This window comes from Bombyx mori, chromosome 22 (assembly GCF_030269925.1).
Source record: "Bombyx mori chromosome 22, ASM3026992v2".
NCBI classification, from domain to species: Eukaryota; Metazoa; Arthropoda; class Insecta; order Lepidoptera; family Bombycidae; genus Bombyx; species Bombyx mori.
Window position 1 is genome coordinate 12,746,055 of NC_085128.1, and position 23,439 is coordinate 12,769,493.

General features: G+C 37.0%; 1 protein-coding gene across 1 annotated transcript in view; it reads right to left on the bottom strand.

The window, feature by feature from the left end:
• Positions 1 to 22,959, bottom strand: part of LOC101741434 (rho GTPase-activating protein 39) — a 28,415-nt gene extending 5,456 nt beyond the window's left edge. Inside the window, exons 1-21 of the mRNA XM_038018823.2 lie at positions 22,815 to 22,959; positions 22,538 to 22,628; positions 20,606 to 20,698; positions 20,290 to 20,418; positions 18,989 to 19,122; positions 18,104 to 18,227; positions 17,342 to 17,447; positions 14,147 to 14,256; positions 13,213 to 13,311; positions 12,376 to 12,512; positions 11,066 to 11,221; positions 9,995 to 10,137; positions 8,809 to 8,928; positions 8,142 to 8,297; positions 5,477 to 5,757; positions 4,833 to 5,009; positions 3,850 to 4,055; positions 2,790 to 2,982; positions 2,153 to 2,284; positions 1,610 to 1,850; positions 637 to 791 (exon numbers count right to left, since the gene is read on the bottom strand). Of these exons, the coding sequence (XP_037874751.1) occupies positions 637 to 791; positions 1,610 to 1,850; positions 2,153 to 2,284; positions 2,790 to 2,982; positions 3,850 to 4,055; positions 4,833 to 5,009; positions 5,477 to 5,757; positions 8,142 to 8,297; positions 8,809 to 8,928; positions 9,995 to 10,137; positions 11,066 to 11,221; positions 12,376 to 12,512; positions 13,213 to 13,311; positions 14,147 to 14,256; positions 17,342 to 17,447; positions 18,104 to 18,227; positions 18,989 to 19,122; positions 20,290 to 20,418; positions 20,606 to 20,698; positions 22,538 to 22,628; positions 22,815 to 22,828 (2,997 nt within the window). The 5' untranslated portion in view covers positions 22,829 to 22,959. The remainder of the gene's footprint in view (positions 1 to 636; positions 792 to 1,609; positions 1,851 to 2,152; positions 2,285 to 2,789; positions 2,983 to 3,849; positions 4,056 to 4,832; positions 5,010 to 5,476; positions 5,758 to 8,141; positions 8,298 to 8,808; positions 8,929 to 9,994; positions 10,138 to 11,065; positions 11,222 to 12,375; positions 12,513 to 13,212; positions 13,312 to 14,146; positions 14,257 to 17,341; positions 17,448 to 18,103; positions 18,228 to 18,988; positions 19,123 to 20,289; positions 20,419 to 20,605; positions 20,699 to 22,537; positions 22,629 to 22,814) is intronic.
• Positions 22,960 to 23,439: the final 480 nt, after the last annotated feature.

The following is a 23,439-nucleotide window of genomic DNA, read 5'->3' on the forward strand; positions in this document are numbered from 1 at the left end:
TAGATATCGAGGAGTGAAAGGCTTTTTTTTTATTGCCCTTGTAGGCAGACGAGCATACGGCCCACCTGATGGTGAGTGGTCACCGTCGCCCATGGTCTTCAGCAATGCCAGGGGCAGAGCCAAGCCGCTGCCTACCGCAACAGATCGACCGGTTTTATGACGCGGGATGACATCTTGAACAGGTTTATGTTCGTCTGAATTAAGATTAGATTTTGCCGAAATTGCCGAATTTATTTAGCTCTTATTTAATAAGACTTTCTTGAGACTACGCGTACTCTTATTACATGTTTAATAATACCAAAACTCGCGGGTTCCGAGGATTTATAGATCATATCTAGGGGTGAAAGGCTATTTTGATTAAGCGACATTAATAGAACTTTACAGAAGAGCCATTTGAAGTTTAAATTTCGGAAAAAACAACATAACAAAAATCTTCTTCAGTTATTTCAATGGAGTAAACTTAATTGAAGTTCAATTATAAACATCGAACTGTTGATGCTAACGCCAAACAAAACGCACCTTTAATTACAAAGATAAAATATGACAAGTATTATGCAAAATGTCGCTTAAACTCAATAGCCTTTCACCCTTCGATATGTATATACATAGACGGCAATATAAAGAAGTCAAACTCACTAGTCGGTTCAAAGGCGGCAATCGATGTAGAACTCTCGTGCACGCTATAAAGTCAGTCCCGGCGGCGACGCACGAGCCGTACAGCACGTCCGGGATCAAAGGCTCATACAATTCTCTGTACCAAAGCTTTAATAAGCTAGCCGGGGCATGTGCGTCTGAAAACAAACATTTATTTACATATGCGTTATAGATGAAAGTAAAATATGAAGTTTGTGAAGTTAGCCATTGAACAGGAGAATATATAACATCGCCTACAAAAACATGTCACTTCAGTCAGATTTAATATTAACATTAATTGCATTGTTAATTTATTTTTATTTCTTAGATTGATGGACGAGCTCTCAGCCCACCTGGTGTTAAGTGGTTACCGGAGCACATAGACATCTACAAAGTAAATACCGCCACCCAACTTGAGACATGAGTTGTAAGGTCTCACTTTTAACAATACAACGGCTGCCCCATCCTTCATACCGAAATACATTCCTGTTTCACGGCAGAAATAGGCGGGGGGGGGGGGGGGGGGACCTACCCCTGCAGACTCACAAGACGTCCTACCAACAGTAACTGTCGTGTTGTAATTTTACGAATATAGACCATTAAAATTTGTTGAATTTCGAACACTATCTTGCTACGGTCACTTCAAACACTATATTAATTATTACTATTACGTACTATTTGTTTATTTTGAGTCAGTCCCTACCAGGCTTTCAGTGCAAAAGGGATATGATGACAACACATTCGAATGAAAATAACCCGATATCAGTAACAGAAGACGACTTAACTACAGTTTATTGTACATTTGGTTAGGTACTACCATCCTATAGGCCGCAATTTAATTAGAAGATTCGACTTCGCGTCTCAAAGTACGTGGTGGTATTCACGTTTTGATGTCTATAGACTTGTAAAAAATTTAACATTACGATTAGGAGGGCCGTAAGCTTGTTCACGCATCAGGTGCGATAAAAAAAAATACCTGTAAGAGTAGAGGCGTCAGGCAGTTCCCAATTATCGATCTTCGCCTTCAAAGCGTTGACTTCATCGACATCCGCGGAGACTCTGAATATGCCCTCGGTCTCTCTGCCGTTTAACGATAGAACTTGCTGGGACAGGGCCACTTGAACCCAGGGAAGTTGTCTATTAGGGAACCTTTCTTTTTGTAACGTCATCACCTCTGATAGGGTGTTTCCGAACATCGACTGACGAAATATTTGTATCTGTGGAGATAAAAATTTATTAAAAAAAATATAAATTTGTATGCGTATTTTATGTGCCAAAGTATCATCGAAAAGGATTCGACACTGCACCATTGCAAGAGAGAGTTAAAACTACAAAATGCTTGTAGCATTCACATAAAGCTGCCTATGGACTCCGATAAGCATTTACGATTAGTTGGATTTAATCATTAACAATTAGGTCATTATCAATGGACCCCAAAAAATATATTTATCAAAGACACGAAGTTTCAATTCGTATTACAGCATTGCAAAAATATTATGTAATTTAATTATAAACTTACTCTGGCCTGATCAATATCTTCTGTCGTCGGTTTCCTTGGCTGCCTTTTTCCTGCGAAACTGATTCTCTCCAATCTCTTACAGGCAACGCCGGCATAGTGTGATACTTGAACGTGAATGGGCCATTTGCCCACCTAGAAAAAGAAGTGGACATCCGTTTTAAATAACAAGTTTATTAGCGATATCTTTTCTCCCTTTACTTCTTTTTAATGCCTTCAAAGGCATATGAACAAACGGCCCGCTTGATGGTAAGCGGTAACCGTCGCTTATGGTCGTAGTTAATGGCACAGCTAAGATGCAGCCTACCCATGTGTTATAGGACATTTTTACCATTTAATACCGCAATTCGAATACTACATTGTGTTTTATATGTTCATTATGTTAATTTTAAATTCGCTTCTTTCTGTTCTTTGTTTTCGTTTTATGACATAAATAACTAATTCTTATTCAATTAATTTATTTTATTGTTTGATATTTTAATTAATTAATATATTTACTGACTGCATTTAATGTAAATAATTTTGAATAATATTTGAATGCCGACCTGGTAGAAACACGCTGTTCCATAAAATAACTATCAACAACTTTGTAAATCGTGTTTTAGCTGATAAAGTTTGATTTGATTTGATTTGGATGTACCTCAGGAAAAGCATCGGCAAACGCTGGGTCTCGATGCCTGTTGACGTAATTGGTGAGGGCGGGTTGAAACGCAGGCGATGGCGGAACGAAAGCCAAGCACACCGCCAACAGCTCCCAGCCGCGCAGCAATGAATCGCGTAGTGGATTCTCCGTTGTCTGTCTGCATAGCTGCACGTAGAGCTCGTCGCGGAGTCTGTAAAAAAATATATACATTTTATTTCAAAATCTACGAAAGAGATGTTTGTCGTAGTATATTTATAGTCGCAGATAGAGTGGGTAACAGACTTCATAGGACAATGCAATTACTGTTTGCATTGATGAGTGAACATGCGCTCATTGTCCACATAGTGTTTTTATTTATATATATTTTATTGCTTAGATGGGTGGACGAGCTCACAGCCCACCTGGTGTTAAGTGGTTACTGGAACCCATAGACATCCCCAACGTAAATGCCGCCACCCACCTTGAGATATAAGTTCCAAGGTCTCAAGTATAGTCACAACGGCTGCCCCACCCTTCAGACCGAAACGCATTACTGCTTCACGGCAGAAATAGGCAGGGTGGTGGTACCCACCAGCGCGGTCTCACAACAGGTCTTAGCACCAGTAATTACGCAAATTATAATTTTGCAGATTACATTTTTATTACACGATATTGTTATTCCTTCACCGTGGAAGTCAATCGTGAACATTTTTGAGTACGTATTTCATTAGATAAATTGGTACCAGTGCATCGCTCAACATGAATGCATCGGACGTCTTATTCGTTAGGCCACGACGACTTCAAAATTACTTTTTAATTACTTTTACAATTACTTTTTTTCATTGATGAATGAACATGTTCATTGTCCAGCTGGTGTAAAGTCGATAGAAAAAAAAAGGTTACCGAAACCCTCAAACATTACAATGTGGATGGATATCCGCTTTAAAATATGAGAACGAAAACTCAATTGGAAGTTAAAAGCTGTCAACACATATATTTATTTTTAATAAAAATATAATCCTGTCTCAGATGATCTCTTAAATGAAATCCAACCAAAAACCTGAGCCATAAAACTTACTTTTCATTAGCAAAAGTAGCGTGCAGGATGTCTTGAGCTACAGAGTTGAGTGTCATCCCCGGCCTGGCCTTCCTGTCGCCCATGTAGATCTGCACGAGCCTGAACAGGTCTATGGCTGCCTTCTTGTGCGCTTTGTCCCAGTCGGCGCCCACCATAGGAGCGCTAATTGACGACGAGGTCCACGATAACATATCGCGGACAGAAGCCTAAAATGAAAATACATTTTAAAAAAAACGGTTGTCTGTAAAGTCGGTTTACTGACGATAGTTGAACGTGACAACGTCATAAGAAAATACTGATGGAATGGTTTCATTTTTCAATTATCGCAATTATCGTTGCTATAAACAATTGACACCACATTCACTTTTCACTGAAGTTCATACTTGACGAAAACATGTAAATGTATTATTGTATAGCAGCTGTCCACGCGGATGCATCGCTCACTCAAGTAGGAGAGACAGATGTCGAACGCTGCCGAACGCGGAGGCCGATTGTGCCTCTTTGTCGCTCGTTGCGCGCTCTCGCTTGCACTTCTAGCCTTAAATAGAACGCCTCAGAGCGAGGTAACGCCGCATGAGTCATGTTTTTAGTGCGTGCAGCCGGCTCCATCGAATTATAAGTCGTTGTCACGTCACAACATATAACACACATAAGATTGTAAGTAGGCGGGAAGTATTGTTTGCCGACTCGGGTGAGTACAGTCTGCCTATTTCTATTATGAAGTCAATTATGAAATCAAGTATTAAGAAGTCATGTGTTCCGGTTCGAAAATTTGGGATAACTGAAAATTGAGATTTCTACAGCAAGGCTCGAAATGGATGACGAGATCTACGTTCTAATATCTAGATGCTCTATAAACACTAACTAAAACAACAAAATAAATTGTATTCATTGAATTTAGTACTTAAAAAATTACGAGCGAGCCATTTGCTGTACTGCGATCGCCAACAACAAGCAACAGGCTTAAATAAGATGGTACAAACCTTCCTTCTAAATATGCCTTTGTTGAAATTTAAGTTGTCTTTGGCGAATATCTCGATGTCTTGTTCGGGCGGGACCGACGGGCGCGGGTGTGGATGCGCCCGCACCGGACTGTAGAGTGCGGGCGCCCCGGCCGGTGGGTCCACCGGGACTGTAGCACCGCCTCCTAGCGATGACGTCTGAACGAGAAATATAAAATTCTATTAATGGCAGATCAACAAAAAAGAATTTGCATTTTTCTAAATTTGATAAAATATTGGTATTGCTAAGGCACACGTCATTTCGGATCCTTCCGATCCACTAACAGTGCTTTTAGGTGCCTCAAGCACCGGTCATCGTTCTCCTCGAAGGGCTCGACGAGTAAATTAACCCACAGACACAGCCCACTGAGTTTCTCGCCGGATCTTCTCAGTGGGTCGCGTTTCCGATCCGGTGGTAGATTCTGCGAAGCACGGCTCTTGCTAGGTTTCGTGTTAGCAACGTCGTCAGGTTTGAGCCCCGTGAGCTCACCTACTAGTTAAGGTTACACTGAAATAGCCTCTCAAAGCTATTTATCAGCTTAGGTAGGAAAAACAGAAAAAGGTATTGCTTATAATGAAATTGACAAATACATAGAATTTCAATATTCGTGAATATGTTAACTCACCCTATGTATACCAGGTGACGTCTGTCGGTCTCTATCAAACCCGACAAACGTATTATAATAAGAGACTCCATGGTTCATATACTCTACGTCGGCAGGTCGATGTGCGTACGTGTGCGGTAGGTACACGCCGGAACCGTCGTCGTCGTCCGGAGTACGGGCGCCACCGTCCGAAGACTCGTTGTCCGGTTCGTGGCCGGACAGAGAACGCGATTCCGAACCGGACCGTGAACGAGACGAGTTCGATTCGTTGTCCGATCCGGATCCACCATAACGTCCTCTACCTTTAAAATAATATATTAACATTTTTACAGGATCTATTTTTGGCGGAAGTATCAATAATACTCTATTAGATTCTATTTAGCTATTTAGATTTAAACAAAACTCAGCAAAATCAATCAGAGGGTACAGTGACGCTTTTTGCGCAGATTACATCTCTCCTCACCGTATAGGTATAAGCCGCGCCAATAAAGAAACGAATCGAAAATTACTCTATCGAAGATAAAAAGAAAAAGTTGTTTAATGTAAAAAAACATAAAAAAAAAGACGTGTGGCACTCGGAGACTGCCGCGGTAAAGCTATTGCATAGCATTTTTTATCAACTTATGTAATTATAATTATTCATTTATTTTATTTATGCAGTATTTTTTTCCTTTGTTTTTCTTTGATATTAATTCAAGTTACACTTTTTGAGCGTGGTGACCGATAAGAATTTTTTTTTCTTTTATTAAATAAATGAGAAGTTAATATTGTTCAAAATATTTTTATTATCTTACAATACATGTAGGTTATTCAGGAATATTTATCATTGAAACTATAGGTTTATGGTAACTGAAATAAGAAACATAAGTTTGAGACTTGATATCTTCTAAATATCTGGAAAATACCGCGTCAATGGTGGTCCCATATTTTGTTATAAATTATTATTTTTTAAAGTTTGAAATTTGTCCGCGAATGTTATTTAGTGACGCAATTGTATAATAATTTTATTATATTTTGAATGTTCTGAAAATATATTGAAATAAAATATCTTGAGTTTGTATGAAACAATAAAAATATTTCCCTTATTTTTAATAAGAATATTACAAAACAACGCGAATATTTAATTCGCATACGCTTTTAAACAAATAAAGTATATATTTGATATATTTCATAGACTTTAAACAAGTTTATATGTAGGTATATTTATATTTGTAGATTAATAAATTTAAGTATCCGTTTTAGAAAATTACCAATAGCACATTGTGTTTCATTTACTGTCAGTTCGGAAGTTATCCGAATTAATTTATATCTTTATTATTGTGTAATGAAATATTTGAGGTGCCAACATATACAATTATTATCATAATATTCTTGTTGTTATAAAAAAAAATCATTATATTGTTATGTCTCCAAGGTAAGGCTGAGAAAGGTTTTGTTTGTTGTCAATAGATGGCGCTGTATGTATTTCTAAAACGCGCTATAGACACGTGACAAAGAAAAATACAAAAGCCTTTCGTCACTTATACTGAGATATTCGTGAACACAAATGTGTTAAGTACGTATTACTTAGAAGTTTTTGGCACTTCGCATGGCGAGGTTCAATAACATAAGGCTAGACCTGTTTCGGTCAGTTGTTCCTATAACTCGGGTCGATCATAATCCATTCGTTTGAATAGTGATCGGGTTATAAAGATTCAATCACTTCAGTCACAGTTCGTATGTATCTATTTTATAATATAAATGACTGAAGGATTGCGCGATCGATCTCTCGTTCTCACGTTAGAACGAGACACCGATGCAATGATTGGATTCATTCATTCTAATTAAAATCCAGTCCCGCGATTGACAAATCGCGTGCGACCCCAAAGATCCTGCGCAATCCGGTTTATTTTGGATACAATCATGCAACGCACAATAAAGAAAGAGTGCACTGCGTGAACAGGATTGTATGTATGTACTTAAACGGAAGAGATAGAAGATATTTTAATAGCTACGTCATTTCGTGATTGAATGCACGAAATAATCGATTAATTAAGCAACAAGCTACGGTAATGCTCCACAAATAAAGTCCAATTTCGTTTGTGATGTCACCTGGTGATCGAATCTTTCAAACACCGACGACCCGATCACACGCGTATGGGTCGAGATCGGGTCAAAAAGATTCTGTCAATCGCGATCGACACAGGACTACGTAATACAAATCATGACGCGCATGCAGTGTGACGTCATGCCACGCGCTTATTCACCAACACTACACAAGCGCAACGTGTGAATGTGTTGAACGCGAGCTACATGGTAGGCGGAGTGAGGGGTGTAAGGTTTTTTTCGTTACGGAATTTCATGATTCGATCGCCGCGCTCAAGGCCCGCGATAAAATCTATGCAATAACTTAAAAACAAATGAGAATGTACTTTACTTTACTTTATGCCCTGGCAGAAGGGGAGGTGTCTCATCTGGGGTGCAACTTGCATAGACACTTTTGCTGCCAGTCATCTAAGTCGCACAACTCAAAAGTGAAAAACTCGAACTCAACAACAAAGCCAGAACTGATATTTTTTTTGCATGCAGTACGCGCCGTGTGCGATTAAGGACAGCAATAATTTAGAGTGAGAGCGCATGATGGCCGCCGCCATTTTAGATTCGTTTCTTTATTGGCGCGGCTTATATTAGGTACTCGGATACTAACTAGATAATTTAGCCTGTTGTATGATATAATCTTGTAGAGGCAATAAATGCTGCATTCCTCGTAGATCCCAGTTGCAATAGAGGGGCGAGCCACCCTCGTCTTCCTCATCTTCACCATCAAGTCCTGGCTCTTCGACTTCCACTGGTCGCTTATGCCCTATTTACATTAAATGTGCATTTAGTGTGATTTAGATGTATTTGTTAGTATTTATATTTGTATTGTAGTATAGTTGTAGTATTTATAGTTATAGTGGTTTTTACTACATTAAATTTGCATAGCACTAGTCACAGCAATGAAAGTCACTGTAGCATTTTCTAAGAATTAATATGGCGAAAGGTTGAAGATACTCATTTATTATTATGTAATATAACGACGCACCGATGACTTTTGATCGCCATTATACCATTATAGTTAAGTATACAACCCACCTGCTGGTAAGTAGTCACCGGCGCGAATAGACATCAGCAATGCTAAGGGTACAAGCTGAGGCGCTGCCTACTAAAAACTGAATTGTATACCTACTCGACATATTAGAAGATATCAGAATTTTCGGTCTTGTCTTTGTCAAAATCCGATGCACCTAAATCATCGCTACCTGCATTCTATTATAACACCTCTACAATGTTTCTTAAGCACTAAATTTATATAATAGACATGAATCACTTACGCCTCGTTTTTGTTCGTTTCGAACTAGGCGTTGAGGTTCTCTCCATTCTCTGATTGTGTTTCTGAACGTTAGGCTCTGTCAGCGGCGGCTCTAGACTTACGCATTTCATTTTGTAGTTTACTGAAATCAAAGACGGATGTCGTATTTTGAGTAACAGTTTGATGTCATATGGAGTACTACAACACAATAAAATAATATGAACTTGAACTTGTTCACACAGCTGCATTATTTCGTTTATTTCTTGAGTACACCTTGTCTCCATTTTTTTTTATTTACCTACATTATTATTAGACGTGGTTGACACTAACAGTATCTTAAATGTACAGAGACAGTCCATCTACCTTCTGGCCTATACAAAGAGAGATAATTAAAACAGCATATTAATTCCAGTGTTCACAGAGCTGCCTGTGGCCGTTTTTGACTTATTGATTGTCTAATGTTAAGTTTTTCTTTCTTTTTGTTGCCTTTATAGGCAGACGAGCATACGGCCCACCTGGTGGTAAGTGGTTACCGTCGCTCATAGACGTCAGCAAAGCCAGGGGCAGAGCCAAGCCGCTGCCTAACTTTGCTACTACCTACAAGTTCAACACTTAATAACATAGCGTTTTATGGCATATGCACTATGACGTCAATGTTCAAAATTACTGAAAAATTCGATAACAAATCTCGCTTTCCGAGAAAGAGACAATGCGAAGTGCATTCTCAACGAAGGCACAAATTCAAACGCTTAAATTTCAAAAGTTTATTTTCCTAATGTGAGTTATTTAATCTATCAGCTTATTTTATAATCTTTGTAACTGTTTGATCATGAATCGCCTTGTGAAAATCACTGTAGGTGGCAGCTGTATGGCCTCACTGGAGTTTGACTGGAGAGGCCTATGTTTAGCAGGCTGAGATGGATGATTACTGGTTGTAGGACCTCTTGAGAGTCCGCGCGTGTAGGTACTACCACCCTGCCTATGTCTGCCGTCTTCGGTATAAAGGGTGGGGCAGCCGTTGTAACTATACTTGAGACCTTAGAACGTATATCTCAAGGTGGGTGGCGCATTTACGTCGTAATGGGCTCCAGTAACCACTTAACACCAGGTGGGCTATGAACTCGTCCACCCATCTAAGCAATAAAAAAGAAATGATTATGATCTCTGATCTCTGACTGAACTCATTTTGCGTATAAATTTCGACTGACCTGCTGCAATATTGTCCTGTTCATTAGCGGACGATAGCCTCATGTAGTTATGATGGGGTTCATGCGAGCGATGCTTGCTGCTGCCGCCAGACGAGACCGATGTCTTGCTGGAAGTGTAGCGCTCGGGTTCGGCTTGTTGGCGTCTATGAAAAAAGGAACTTTTTTTTTACTTATTCTAGGAACCTCGAGGAGTTAGACAAGATTCACAAAACTAGTAGGTGAGCTAACCGGCCTCTAACCTAACGGAATAAGGAACAATAACTACCCTACAAATATCAATTAAAATGTAACTTTATCGTGTTTAATTCAAAACGATACCGCAGTTTACAATCAGGTTTTTTTTTTAAATTTACAACAGAAAAGTTAACTGTTTATTTATTAAGACCTTGCCGTCCGCATGTCTTGTAATTAATTCCGATTACTTGGCTTGTCGCAGGCTGTTCTCGACATTATCGGATAATTACAAATTGTTAACTTTTACTAATCTCATCATTAGTTCTCATAAGTTCTCAACGCTGTTCGTTACTTTCAGAAAAATTTTCAAGATACACATACCTAAATAAATACAATGTGTAGCTTATTGTTACCTTACCAAAACACTAACAGAATGCAAAAGATGCTCACGACACCACTGTGGTGTTGGCGGACGGCAAAGTGTTTAAACAATTAGTTATAGGTATGCAGTTACTGGTGTGTCCCGAAATGGGGTTTGCGAAAGTAAAAATAAGAAATGGGGTTTTTTTTGGGGGCATAACACTGAATGCGTTCACGGCCCACCTGGTCTAGAGTTGTTACCGGATCCCATAGACATCGCATCGAGAATACCCGCACCCAACTTCCGACATAAGGTCAAGGTTTCAATTGTATTGTTTATCTGTCCCACCTTTCAGATTGAGCGCATAGCTGCTTCACGGCAGAAATAGATAGATCGGCGGTAGCTACCCGTGCATGCTTACAAAACGTCCTAATAGAAAATAAAATATAAAACCAAAAAACGTGGTTATACATATCCATTCAAAACAAATGAATAGCAGGAGGGCTTCAAAATAAGTGGTAACTTATAATTTGTACCTGGTGAACTCCCTTGAAGGATTCCAATTGGCCGCTGGATTGTGCCGCAGATCTAAGCTGGTTTGTCTGAAGGGTTTGTCGACGCTGTAGACGGCCTGTTTCTCAGGATAGCGGTCCATCCGTTCCAGTTCCGCCAAACGATCCTTGTCTAAATGTCTGGAATATACAAATTTTCATATAAACATAACACATAAAAAGAACGAAAGTAACATGTTTTTGCAACGCGTTAGACATTACTACTGCTTCACGGCTGAACTTTATAAACGTTTTTAATTTCATAATCGACAATCATTATAATTATTGAATAATAAATACAGAAATTAAATAATGGTATTATTACGCGCTGGGGTTCGGGATAAATAAAATTCTACCGAAGTTTAAATTAAAGCTGTATTCAACACTTAGAACACTTCACAACACTTTCAAATTCTCAATTCCCTTCTTCCGCTTCGCTTCAGGTGATCCGTTCGCTGTTTCGCTTCGAGTAGTTCCGATTACTGACTGCGTGCCATCTCTGCAACGCTTTTATAGCCGATACCACATCTCTAGAATTATCGAGAATATTCCACACATTTCGAGTGTTGTGCCAGATAGCGGACTATCTGACAATAGATGGCGTTGTACTTCTCGAGCTTTCTAGATGCTACTAGATTCTTTGATATTCGTTCGATTATTCGGCGATAGATGGCGTTACTCTTACCGCCGTAACAGTATCACTGTTCACATTACACTATACTCTTCTAATAATTTAAATTATTTATTCCTTTGCACATACTATACTCTAAAGTCTTCATAAACATGTGTAATTTGCACTATTCATAGATTTTATTCTCCTTAACAAACCTTCCCTCCATTTCTTCATAATGCCATAGATTCATGACAAAACGTAATTTAGACAATACTAGACCATTTTTTCAAACATGGAAACCGAAAGACGGGTTATATCAGCGGTCGGGGAACCGGGGTAAGTTACACCAAATGGAGTAAAATAAAATTTTGGGGGTAAAAATTAAACTTTTGTGAGTAAAAAGTTTATATTTAAGTGAAACTCCTTTAGAATCGTTGTGATTTCAAATTATCATGGGTGCTATAATATATACTATAATATATACTAAAAAGTAGCGATTTCGTTTTTTTTTTTGTTATTCGCCATGGGGTAATATCAACTTACACAAAAATATTTTGGGGTAATAATTAAAAAAGTTCCCCGACCGCTGGGTTATATAGTGTAACTAACTCCTACCAGAGTTGGCGACTATTTGCCCCCAAGCTATAAATGTTCTAAACACAACGACATAGAGGCTACATACCTATCAGAGTACCGCTCCCTGGAGTGTCGCGACAGATGGTGCGGCCGCTCCAGGCTGTGCAGTACGCGCGACGCGCCGCCCGCCGCCTCCGTCGCCAGCGATATCGACGACACCAGGGAGGGGCGAGCCGATGTTGTCTGGAAACATTAACACAGCAATTAACATTTTTTTTACAGCCCACCTGGTGTTAAGTGGTTACTGAAGCCCATAGACAACTACAACATAATTGCGCCACCCACCTTGAGATATATGTTCTAAGGTCTCAGTATGGCTGCCCAGCCCTTCAAACCGAAACGCATTACTGCTTCACGGCAGAAATAGGCAGTAGTATAGGGTTAATTTACTCGTCGAGCCCTTCGTCGCAAGCGACGGTTTCGGTGAGGACGGTAATCAGTGCTTGAGGTACCTAAAAGCACCGTTAATGGATCGGGTTAAATCACATATTTAATAATATCGCTCCTCTAGATACCAATCACATCGTATAAAATGTTTTATATATGGCTAACAGTTTTGTATTATTAAACGATCTATGATTAGCCAACAGTCATCGCCTAATTGAACCTAAATAACGTCATACGTAAAGAACTAACATGTAAAAAGTACGTCTAAAAATTCATTTGATAATTGATCACATACAGGATCGTTGACCTAAGGCTAAGTAAACACTTTTATGAAAGTATACAGCGCTGTATACAACGCTGTATACAGCGTGTCTTAATAAAGTATTCAAAGTTTCATTAAAAATTACGTTTCTACATTTTTTTTAAGAATTAACAAAATCAACACAGCGTTGTACTTTGTGATCTCACTCATTAAAAATGTTATCGAAGAAGTCACCTGCAAAAATGGCGTAGGCTGTGGTTTCTGCAATGGACTGCTGGGGCTCTGAGGAGACGCAGAATCACATGACGAGCCGCCACCGGATTGTTGTTTCAACTGTACCAAGCATTTCAAGAATATTGAAAAACAAAGTAGGTACATTACAGTAGATATGGAGGGGTGAAAGATTATTTGGTTTAAGCGACATTTTTGCAACTTTACAGGAGTTTTTTTTTACATTTGTAGCTAAATTTTAGAAAAAATATCATGACAAAAAATCCACTATTTGAATGGGGTCAATACAATTGAAGTTGAAGAAGAAGTTAAAGGAATCGAATTGTTGATACTAATACCAAATAGAACGAACCTTTCGTTACAAAGATGAACGTTGCGTATTAAGCGAAATGCCGCTTAAACCAATTCACCCCTCGATATAATATTATATAAAAGATTATTCGTTCAGCTGAGTATTACTTTGAAACTAGCACGTTTAAATATGGCACCAAGTACTGAGCACTATACTAAAACTCAACATACTTTCATTAATTGTATTTAATGAAAATGTTTTTTGTTAAAGTTGTAGGCAGACGAGCATACGGCCCACCTGATGGTGAGCGATTACCTTCGCTCATTGACATCAGGAGTCAAATTGTAGTACCACAAGCAATTATTCTCTCACATTCATGACGACACGGGTTTGTACCTACTTTAGTAAGATTTGTCAGGTTCGATGTTAGACATGTATAATTTAATTTTCAGTTTCCTCAAAGTTTAATGTATGTTACGTGAATTGTGTTAATAAGAGTTGACAAAAAATTAACAACATATTATTATGCATTTGTAAAGCTAATAATGACATAGGCGACAGTTGTCTTCAAGCGGCTTTTTTATCCTTCTGATTTTTGTGCTTTAGGACCTAATTTAAGCTGGAATATGAGCAATGAATATTCACCTTTCGTCTCGTCAACGGTGTGCTCTCGACTGACTTGAAATATTTCTCGTGCATCGAGTCGTCTGACGCGTCTTTACGGGGCGATATAAAACTGCCGCTTCTGTTCAGACCTGGAATTAAAACATTCAGAATAGATAAATCTCGAAATAGGAAAACCATTACTGACAAGTGCGTGATCAAGTTAAGGGTTCGGCCAATGCTGTTGGAGAAGTTAGCGGAATTGTCATGATTTTATTAAGTTTTTGTTAATCCTTTAAATACTGTGTAAACCATTTATGCATTTATGTATGTATATGTGTATATATTTGTGTATATATGTATATGTATTTACCCTTATGTATGGTATGCATCTATTTGTAATTTAAGTTAAATGTCAATGGACCTACCATTATTTACTCTGCATTACTTTTGGTTGAGTGGTAGAGAATGCCTTAGGTATTAAATGCGCCAATGTAAATATTACGTGAAGTGTAATAAAACATAATGAATTGAATGAATTTGGAGGCTAGGAATTTTCACATTGTTATGTGATTAGATAATAATAACTTTCATTCGACAAACGCATGTATGTAAGCAATTTTATTTATATTCCTAGTTGTGAGCCGTGCGCTTCTAGAAAATCGTAAAAGCGTGTTCCAGTAATTTTCCACCAAAATAAGTTTGATTAATTTATATGTACTAGAGATCCCGCAGTAGTCGAAATTCGACTATAATTAATTGGAATTGTAAGTTTGTACACTATTATGATTGTATTTTATACTTCTATAATCACAAATTTCGCCAAGGCTACACTATAAAAAATATTAATAAAGACAAACAATATTTAATCTATTCTCAATTTGACCACAGACGTCAAGAACAAAAGTTTGACAATAAATAATATGCATGCGTGTGTGCGTCAAATACATTGTCATGGTATGTAGTGTGTGTAATGTTTTCTTTATTGATTTAATGTATCTTTTATGCATTATTTTAAAAAAATATTAGCATTGTGCACTTCTCTATATTCTCTATAAGTGTGGAAAATTTTATACTCCTCCGTTCGCGCAATTTTCGTAAAAATGGATACAAAGTTTTTGCTTCACGTATTAATTTATAATAATATGTATGACATTTTTATTCGCCCTTTACACTCAATAAAAAAAAACATTGTGTTTTGCCGTTAAAGGTACATCCTAACACGACTTTTCACTTTTAGTAGTGAGACATCATTAAGACGCTTGCCCAGTTTTATTTAATGTCCCTGAATACTTCTTTTGGGCGTCTTATAATCTTTTTTTTCTTCTAATCTTAAATCTGTCAGAAAGTCCTGTATTAAAAACTGAAACGGTTAAAGCAAAGACCCATAAGCTCAGAGTATCCATAAAAATTTTTTACATTAAACAAAGTTCAAGACCTACTTAGGGAGCAATGTTTAAGAATGCAATGTAGTCTGTATAGTGATAAATCAAATTTCAGTCATTAGATTACTGCGGGCGTGACATCATTGTGATTCAGGTGCCGTGCGATAAGAAATCATAGTGTACTTTGTGACTGTGGGATAAAATTCGAGATAACAGTTTCGTAATGTTCTGTGATGTTTTAGCGAATGTTTTATAAAGAGCCTTTTTTTCCTACCTAAGCTGATGGTCTTGAGAGATCACTTCAGCGTAACCGGGCGAGTAGGTGAGCACACGGGGCTCAAGTCTGACGTTGTTGCTAACACGAACCCTACCAAGAGCTGTGCTTCGCGGAACCTACCACCGGATCAGAAACGCGACCCACTGAGAAGATCCGGCGAGAAACTCAATGGGCTGTGTCTGTGGGTTAATTCGCTCGTCGAGCCCTTCGTCGCAAGCGACGGGTTCGACGAGAACGATGACCGGTACAAACAGCGCACACGTTAGTTAGGTACATTGCAAACTGCATTTCTTTATCTATACAAATTATGTATTAAATACGCTGTAAGCATCAGGTAACACAGCTCAGCTAAACTCGATATTACTTTTGTACTTCACCAGCGATGTTCACGGTCGTCATCATATTAGCGACTAGCGACCCGCCCTCGCTTCACTTCGGAAGCATTAAATTTTATGATTGATAGCTAAGTCCTGCGGTTATAGTCGTACCGCGGGTGACGCCGCAGGGCGAAGCTTGTCTAAAAAAGTAGCCAAAGTTACTCCTTATATCATCAGCTACCTATTAGTGAAAGTCTCGTCAAAATCGGTCCAGCCGTTTCAGAGATTAATCGGAACAAACAGACAGACAGACAGACAAAAATTATAAAAAAATATATTTTGGTGTCTGTACCGCATATATATTTATATGCATGTAGTAAAAAGCGGTTATTTAAATATTACAAACAGACACTTCAATTTTATTTATATGTACCTATAGATGACTTCCAAGACAACAGCAAAAATGCAGGCAAGTTTTGGTAATTAATAATTACATCAGACTCCATTTGGAACGCCGGTCTACGGAACAATTTTTTTTTTCGGGCATGAGGCCGAACCTCATACGCGATTTTCACGCCTTGGGAGCACGCGGAGTACGTGAGACTTGACGGTCTGCAGATATTTGAAGCAGACCCCGGGGGAACAAAAACAACTAACACCTTAAGAACTTCCATCTGTCGTACCGTATTATAGCTATATGGGAACCGTATCCGCATACAGTATGATTACTAAAATCATAAGACCCCCCTCAATTCGTCCAAATGAGTAAAACCTTTGGGTAGTAGATGTCATCAGCTAAGGAAACGAATTTTCGTTCGAAGTTTTGAATCAACAAACATGTTGTAATTTCAACATGAATTGGCTATTAATCATTTTGTAACGTCAATTATACTATGCTTAAACTTTCACATTTACTTTTAACGCGTTTATCAACCTGTCAATGATAAGAGGTCATTGATTGTGGTTAACCAATGACTACTAACTACCCTTAACAGATGTATAGTTTATGTTTCATTTTCTGATAACAATAAAATTCTTCATTTAGTACACAACATATGTAATTTTATCAATGTCATATCAAATTTACAAAATACAAATAATATTCACTAGAGATTTAGGGTGCCCACAAAAATGTCACTATATTGTATAATACTGTCCATTAAACATTCTTGTTTCTTGTTACATTAAGCTTTCCTATTATTCCGATTATTGTTCTCGTAATGTTGTACGACAAATCAGCTGTTGTACACGTACATACCTGAATGTTGCGACCACTTCTCTGGTTCGTGAGCAGGTGTCGCGCTGCTACGTTTTCTTAACTGTGGTGTGCATATCGGAGGATTGCAGGCAGCCGCATTTAGTTCCTAATTTAAAATAAAAATGCAATTAAGTACAGCATTAAGAACCTTATTACCTGTTATTATGGTTCATTGGGTAAGGTTTTAACTTTCACAAAAAGTAACCAACGGAACCCTTGTCTGTCTAACACTTAGCACCGTTTGTCTCAGGAAAGGTTACAGTTAATCAGGTTGAAATTACAATTACGATGATCTACGGCGAAAAGAATTCATACGCAATTTTAAGCTCCTCAATCAACGCATTTATTTTTATTTATTGCCTTGATGGGTGAACGAGCTCACCTGGTATTAAGTGGTTACCGGAGCCGGATGTACTGTATTTTTTTTCCTACCTGTGCTGATAGTCTTGAGAGGCTATTTCAGCTTCTACTTGACGTGTAGGTGAGCTCACGGGGCTCAAACCGGAGTGTTGCTAACACTGGCCCTAGCAAAAGCAGAATCTACCACCGGATCGGAAACGCGACCCACTGAGAAGATCCGGCGAGAAACTTAGTGGACTGTGTCTATGGGGTACTACTGTGAGTAGTTAGTGACGTACCAGAAACTTAAATCACAGTCTCAGCATTCACAATGTTCACTGACTAGAGTACGCACTGCCTTACTTTACCTCAACTTTTTGGTATCGTACCTTTAAAATAGCAAGGCCTGTTTTGTCGGTTTACCTGTTTCCGTCTCTGCTGTGCACTGCTGATGCTGCTGTCGGAAGACCGACCGGAGTCAGTGTGCCGGCATATTTGGCTCGTACCATCTTCACTTAACCTACCACGCCTGCTTTCACCGCTATTCCTGTGAACGAAAACATAATTAGTCGTTCAAAAATTACGTTCTCTATTTGAAGGTTAAAAGCAATATCAAAATTAATTTTGACCTTGATGAATCGATGAATGTTCAATTATCACTACATAGTATAAAACAAAGTCGCTTTCTCTGTCCCTATATCCCTATGTATGCTTAAATCTTTAAAACTACGCAACGGATTGTGATGCGGTTTTTTTTAATAAATAGAGTGATAGAGTGATTGATTGAAGAGGAAGGTTTACATCGACGCTTGAAAGGCAAACGTGACAAAGCGACAATGCGTGAACTTTACAGTAGACTAATTTAAAGTTGAAATACCGGAAAAAAAAATCGATTTTAACGAATCTAGGTGTAGGATTGAAATGATTTTAATAGACCTAGAAATATATTTTGTTTATATAATATATATTTATATGTATATATATATTAATTATAAACATAATTATAAATATATATTTTTTGCGCATCGAATATGCTTATTGCCTATCATTTATGTACAAAGCAGTTATTGTCGCTTAGTCACGATTGCCTTTCAAGCGTCGATATGTATAATAATCCTAATCCTAATCCTAAAAATAACATCCATTAAATAGTGGAGAAATCAATAATAAATTAGTTTCCGAAGCGAAGCGAGGGCGGGTCGCTAGTAATTTATAATGTAATGTATGTATTGTGAGATACACCTAACAAATTCCAATGCAAGATTTAAATGCAGTGGGCATTTAAAGCTCAATAAACAATATAGGTACCTATGATGGTAATGAGTTCGCCTCGTCCTTACGGGACTCGTCTGTGTAACAATCTTCAGGTTTCCAGGTGAAAGTTTGCTGGCGGTTGCCGATGTACTGTTTCCATTGCTGCTTGTAGGTTCTATCAACGACGTCTGGCGAAAAAGTTAAAACTACTATGATGTCACTTATCTTTTACCAAACTTAAGATTAACTTAAGATTCTGCGCCATAGTTTTGAATTCCAGTTTGAAGAGTGATAGGTACCGATAATTACAATACAACCATGTTTTGGAAATCACGTTTCTAAGTGAGAGGCGGCAATGATCTAATCTCGAGGGTTCTGAGTTCATTTACAGGCTTAATGAAAGTAATTTTATATTTGTATCAACTTTATAAAATTCATATCTTACAAAAATAAAGTGTTTGTAATTATCTATACTAATCTATACTAATATTATAAAAAGGAAAGATTTGGTTTTTTGTTTGTATTGAATAGCCTCCGAAACTACTGAACCGATTTGAAAAATTCTTTCACTGTTTGGAAGCTACACTATTCCCGAACAACATATTAGGTAATCTTTTTTGAAAAAAATTAGGGATCCTTACTAAAACTCCAATAATGTAACCCAGGGTGTAAAAAATGTATCTGAAATATTCTTGACATCACGTGCCCTGCGAAAGCTATGTGTGTGATGATAGAATAAAATAATGTACTACGACTTTGTAGAACACATTATTATTTATAAAAAGTGTCGCGACAGCATATGTCTAACTATTATAGTTATGTCGCAATAAGTGTTCTTTTATTTTAAAAACATAAAAGAACCTCAAATATCGTTGTAATTTTTGTTAAAGACCCGAGCGGAGCCAGAGCGGGCCGCTAGTTGTTTTATAAAAATAAAAATAATGAAAATTATTATAAAATAATGTTTGAAACACTTTATTTATAATCGTTTTTTAATCACAGCAGTTTAGTGAACATAGATAAAATTCTATTACGCACCTAAGTTCTTAGAGAATCCTGACCTAGTTAGCTAGTTACCTATTTCTCAAACAATTATCCAACAGCAGCTGCAATGTAGTCAACATACTTATAATATAAACTGTTCCAGCTGATATAACAGATGATTGAAATATATTAATAATACTGATCATAAGCTGAAACTGAGAGTGCTGTATTTGGCTTTTATTTACATTTTAACACCTTTCAACATACATACTCTTGTTTGATTTGTCAAAGAGTTAATCTTGTTCTAGACAAAATATGTATTCACTCTTTAGTATTACAAATCAATATCTATAAATTAGTCTAAGTAATACCTGTGGGGCAGATTGGGTTGTTTGTGTAGATGTTTCTCGCCTTTTCTGTGGGTCCGTGTTTTGTTTCAATGTTTGAAGCTTCGCCAATGGTATTATGTCACAATCAGTTGGCCTATGCCACACAGTTGTCTGTAAAATAATTAATGCTGTTAGGAGAAACTAATCAAACATTTCATTTTCAGCTTTCTCTTTACAATTATTCTTGGATAAAAAATTTTTAAGACACATTTTAATAAATAATATAAATTAATAAATAAGAGATGAATATTCGAAATAAATTATAATCAAATTTATTTCTATGTTGCATTGTACAAACCTGTGTTGAAGCATTATAGTAATAAAATCTATGTGTATTGATGTCAAAGAGCTCCCACCACTGTGATGAGTCGGTGCGTTTCACTTTCACTCCCTAAAAAGTATCATTTTATAATCATATGAACAAGCACTAAAACTGAAAATGAACTGAACTTTTAATTAAAAAAACACAATTGAGGAAGGAGCACAGAGACAATGTTTGATACAGAATACTTTAAAGGAATGGCAATATATTAAAATCCTGGCATTGGCAAACACAAACCCGCTCAACCTAATATAATTTATGGTGCTCTGAATAACATAACAGTTTTGAAGTTATTTTAGCTTACTTAATTGCTCCTCTGAGCGATCGTCACGAAAACTCAAATTGCCAACCAAATAACTAATGGTTTGAACTCAATCAATCCATATTTGTGATATGTTAATGGAATTAAGTATGGACAATAATCGCTTAAAACACCAGAAACATAGTCTTAATTTTTAAAATTCTCATAGCTCATGTGGTGAGGGGTTACTAGAGCATATTTTAACAGTAAGCAGTAGCTTGGCTCTGCCCCTGGCATTGCTGAAGTCCATGGACGACAGTAACCACTCACCATCAGGTGGGACATATGCTCGTCTGCCTTCAAGGGCAATAAAAATATAAAATAAAAATACATAAAGAGCACTAAGTATTTGCTGTCATCACTTTAAAAGTCTCAAATCTACTAAATAAGGTCCACAAATAGGTTCGGACTTTTTTTTTTATAACAATGCAAATTGATTGTGCAATAATAATTACACATGAATATTTGAAAATATTGCTCATAATTAGTCAGAATTTATTCCTATCTTTCGGGTAGAGGGTGTATACCTCGAAGGAATAAGGGTTCTTTTAAAACTATCCACAAATTAAACCATTATTTGATGTCTGTAAATGAGTGGAACAGTGTGCTTAGTGTAAGTTTTTTAACATTCTCAATAGCGTAAAAGAATACAGTTCAGTACAGTTCCAAGTTGAATACAGTTGGAACTAGAGGCAAATGTAGGCAAACGTTCCAACTCCATACAAATTCGAGTTAACTTTCGCACTATCAAGAATGTTAAAAAACTCACACTAAGCCCACTGTTGATTGACCAGACCATGTGTCAAAGAACAGAATAAATAATGATATAGCACAACATCTGGGGAATATGGCAAGTAGGGTAAGAAGATATATCATTTTAGTGTTTCACACAATTGTGCACAAACACAATTTTGCACAATTTTACTTGCATGTCAAAAATATTACTTGATTTGTTAATTTTAGCAAAACTACTTCTCTATAAATAGGAAAAAAAGTAAGGGGTGTACAGTACTACATAGCACATAATAATATGATGAATATCACTATCAACATTTGTCTTTGTGCTGCCTTTAAATTCTGAAATAAATGTGAGTGAAAATAGTTTAAATCATTGAATACAATTATCATAACTTGTGGAAACACAGTTCCAATATCTCATTTATATTGTTTTAATAACATTTCCATTTCCTAATATAATTGATGCAATAACTCCAGTTGATTCCAGTTGTCAATTCCTATCAAATATTAAAAGTTCACTGTCAGAATTCTTCATTATTATTTAATATTATTGTGAAAACAAAAACAGCTTTTGGTGATTTCAATTAAAATTTATATTTTTTTACCAATTTCTTTAATTAAAGTCAATCTAATAACAATTAATTTATGTACTGTACTTTCACAACATAAGCTATTCTTATTTTACACTTCCTTAGGCATTTGTTTGACTGAATTTCTTGTATATTTCAAATGGTATAAGCATTCATAAACTGTTGCAGTTGTTTGCATATGAATTAATTGAGTAATAACATTGAGGCGCCGGTTTGCGGCTAAATTGCAATCCAGGAAGTGACACTGCCGGTACCGTTTTTTTATCAAATATGTGTTACCTCAGGTGGGTCCCAGACGCATTCCCCAGTGGTGAGGTTAGCATACATATGCTCCTTTGTCTTCGGCTCGATTATCTCCACCCATTCTACCCTAGAATAAAACATCGCCAACAAACACACTTTATCACTGTTACAGCACACCGCAATAGCTACCTGACACAGTTTCAGGGCGTGACATTAGCGATTCCCGTACACTTTATTGATTTTGCAACTTTCAAACTAGGGGTATCGGAAGCTATTAATCAACATTAACACGATACATAAGTAAAAGAGTTACCTCTCCGAAGACATTTTCTTAAATTAAACAATGACGTTTTAATTCATTTTAATTAAGCATTATAACAAATTAGAATAGGACCTAAAGCACGGGAACGAAGAAATCAAAACCATCCATGTTGAATGTTTACTTCATTGAATTAGGGTTGCTAGCACAGGCTAAAAATGAAATAATCCGATTACTAGGCACAAGATAATGAATATATGAAAAAAATGTGAAAATAAAATATCTCTTTATCTATCAACTCTAGATGAACGCAACTTGCTACAAAGTATCATTATTATCATAGAAAAGCGATGTTTTTTTAAACGTCTGTACGTAAAAAAAAATACAAATTTGACAAATCAAGGGATTTTGTAGCACTTTCTTAGTTAGCCAAAGCAATTTATATTTTTATTTCTTAAAGTAAATTCATGAACATAGTATGTATTTACCGCATAACAACATACTCTACTTACTTCTTAAAACTATTAACTTTCGCTTTAAATATAGGTACTACTAGAACACGAATGCAATCTTTATTTCCCTAATAGTTTATTTCAAGTAGCATATGAGTTTTTAGGCCACCCACCATGCAATTTTATCAAGACAGTTATTATAATCAACATAAATATTCCAAAATCAG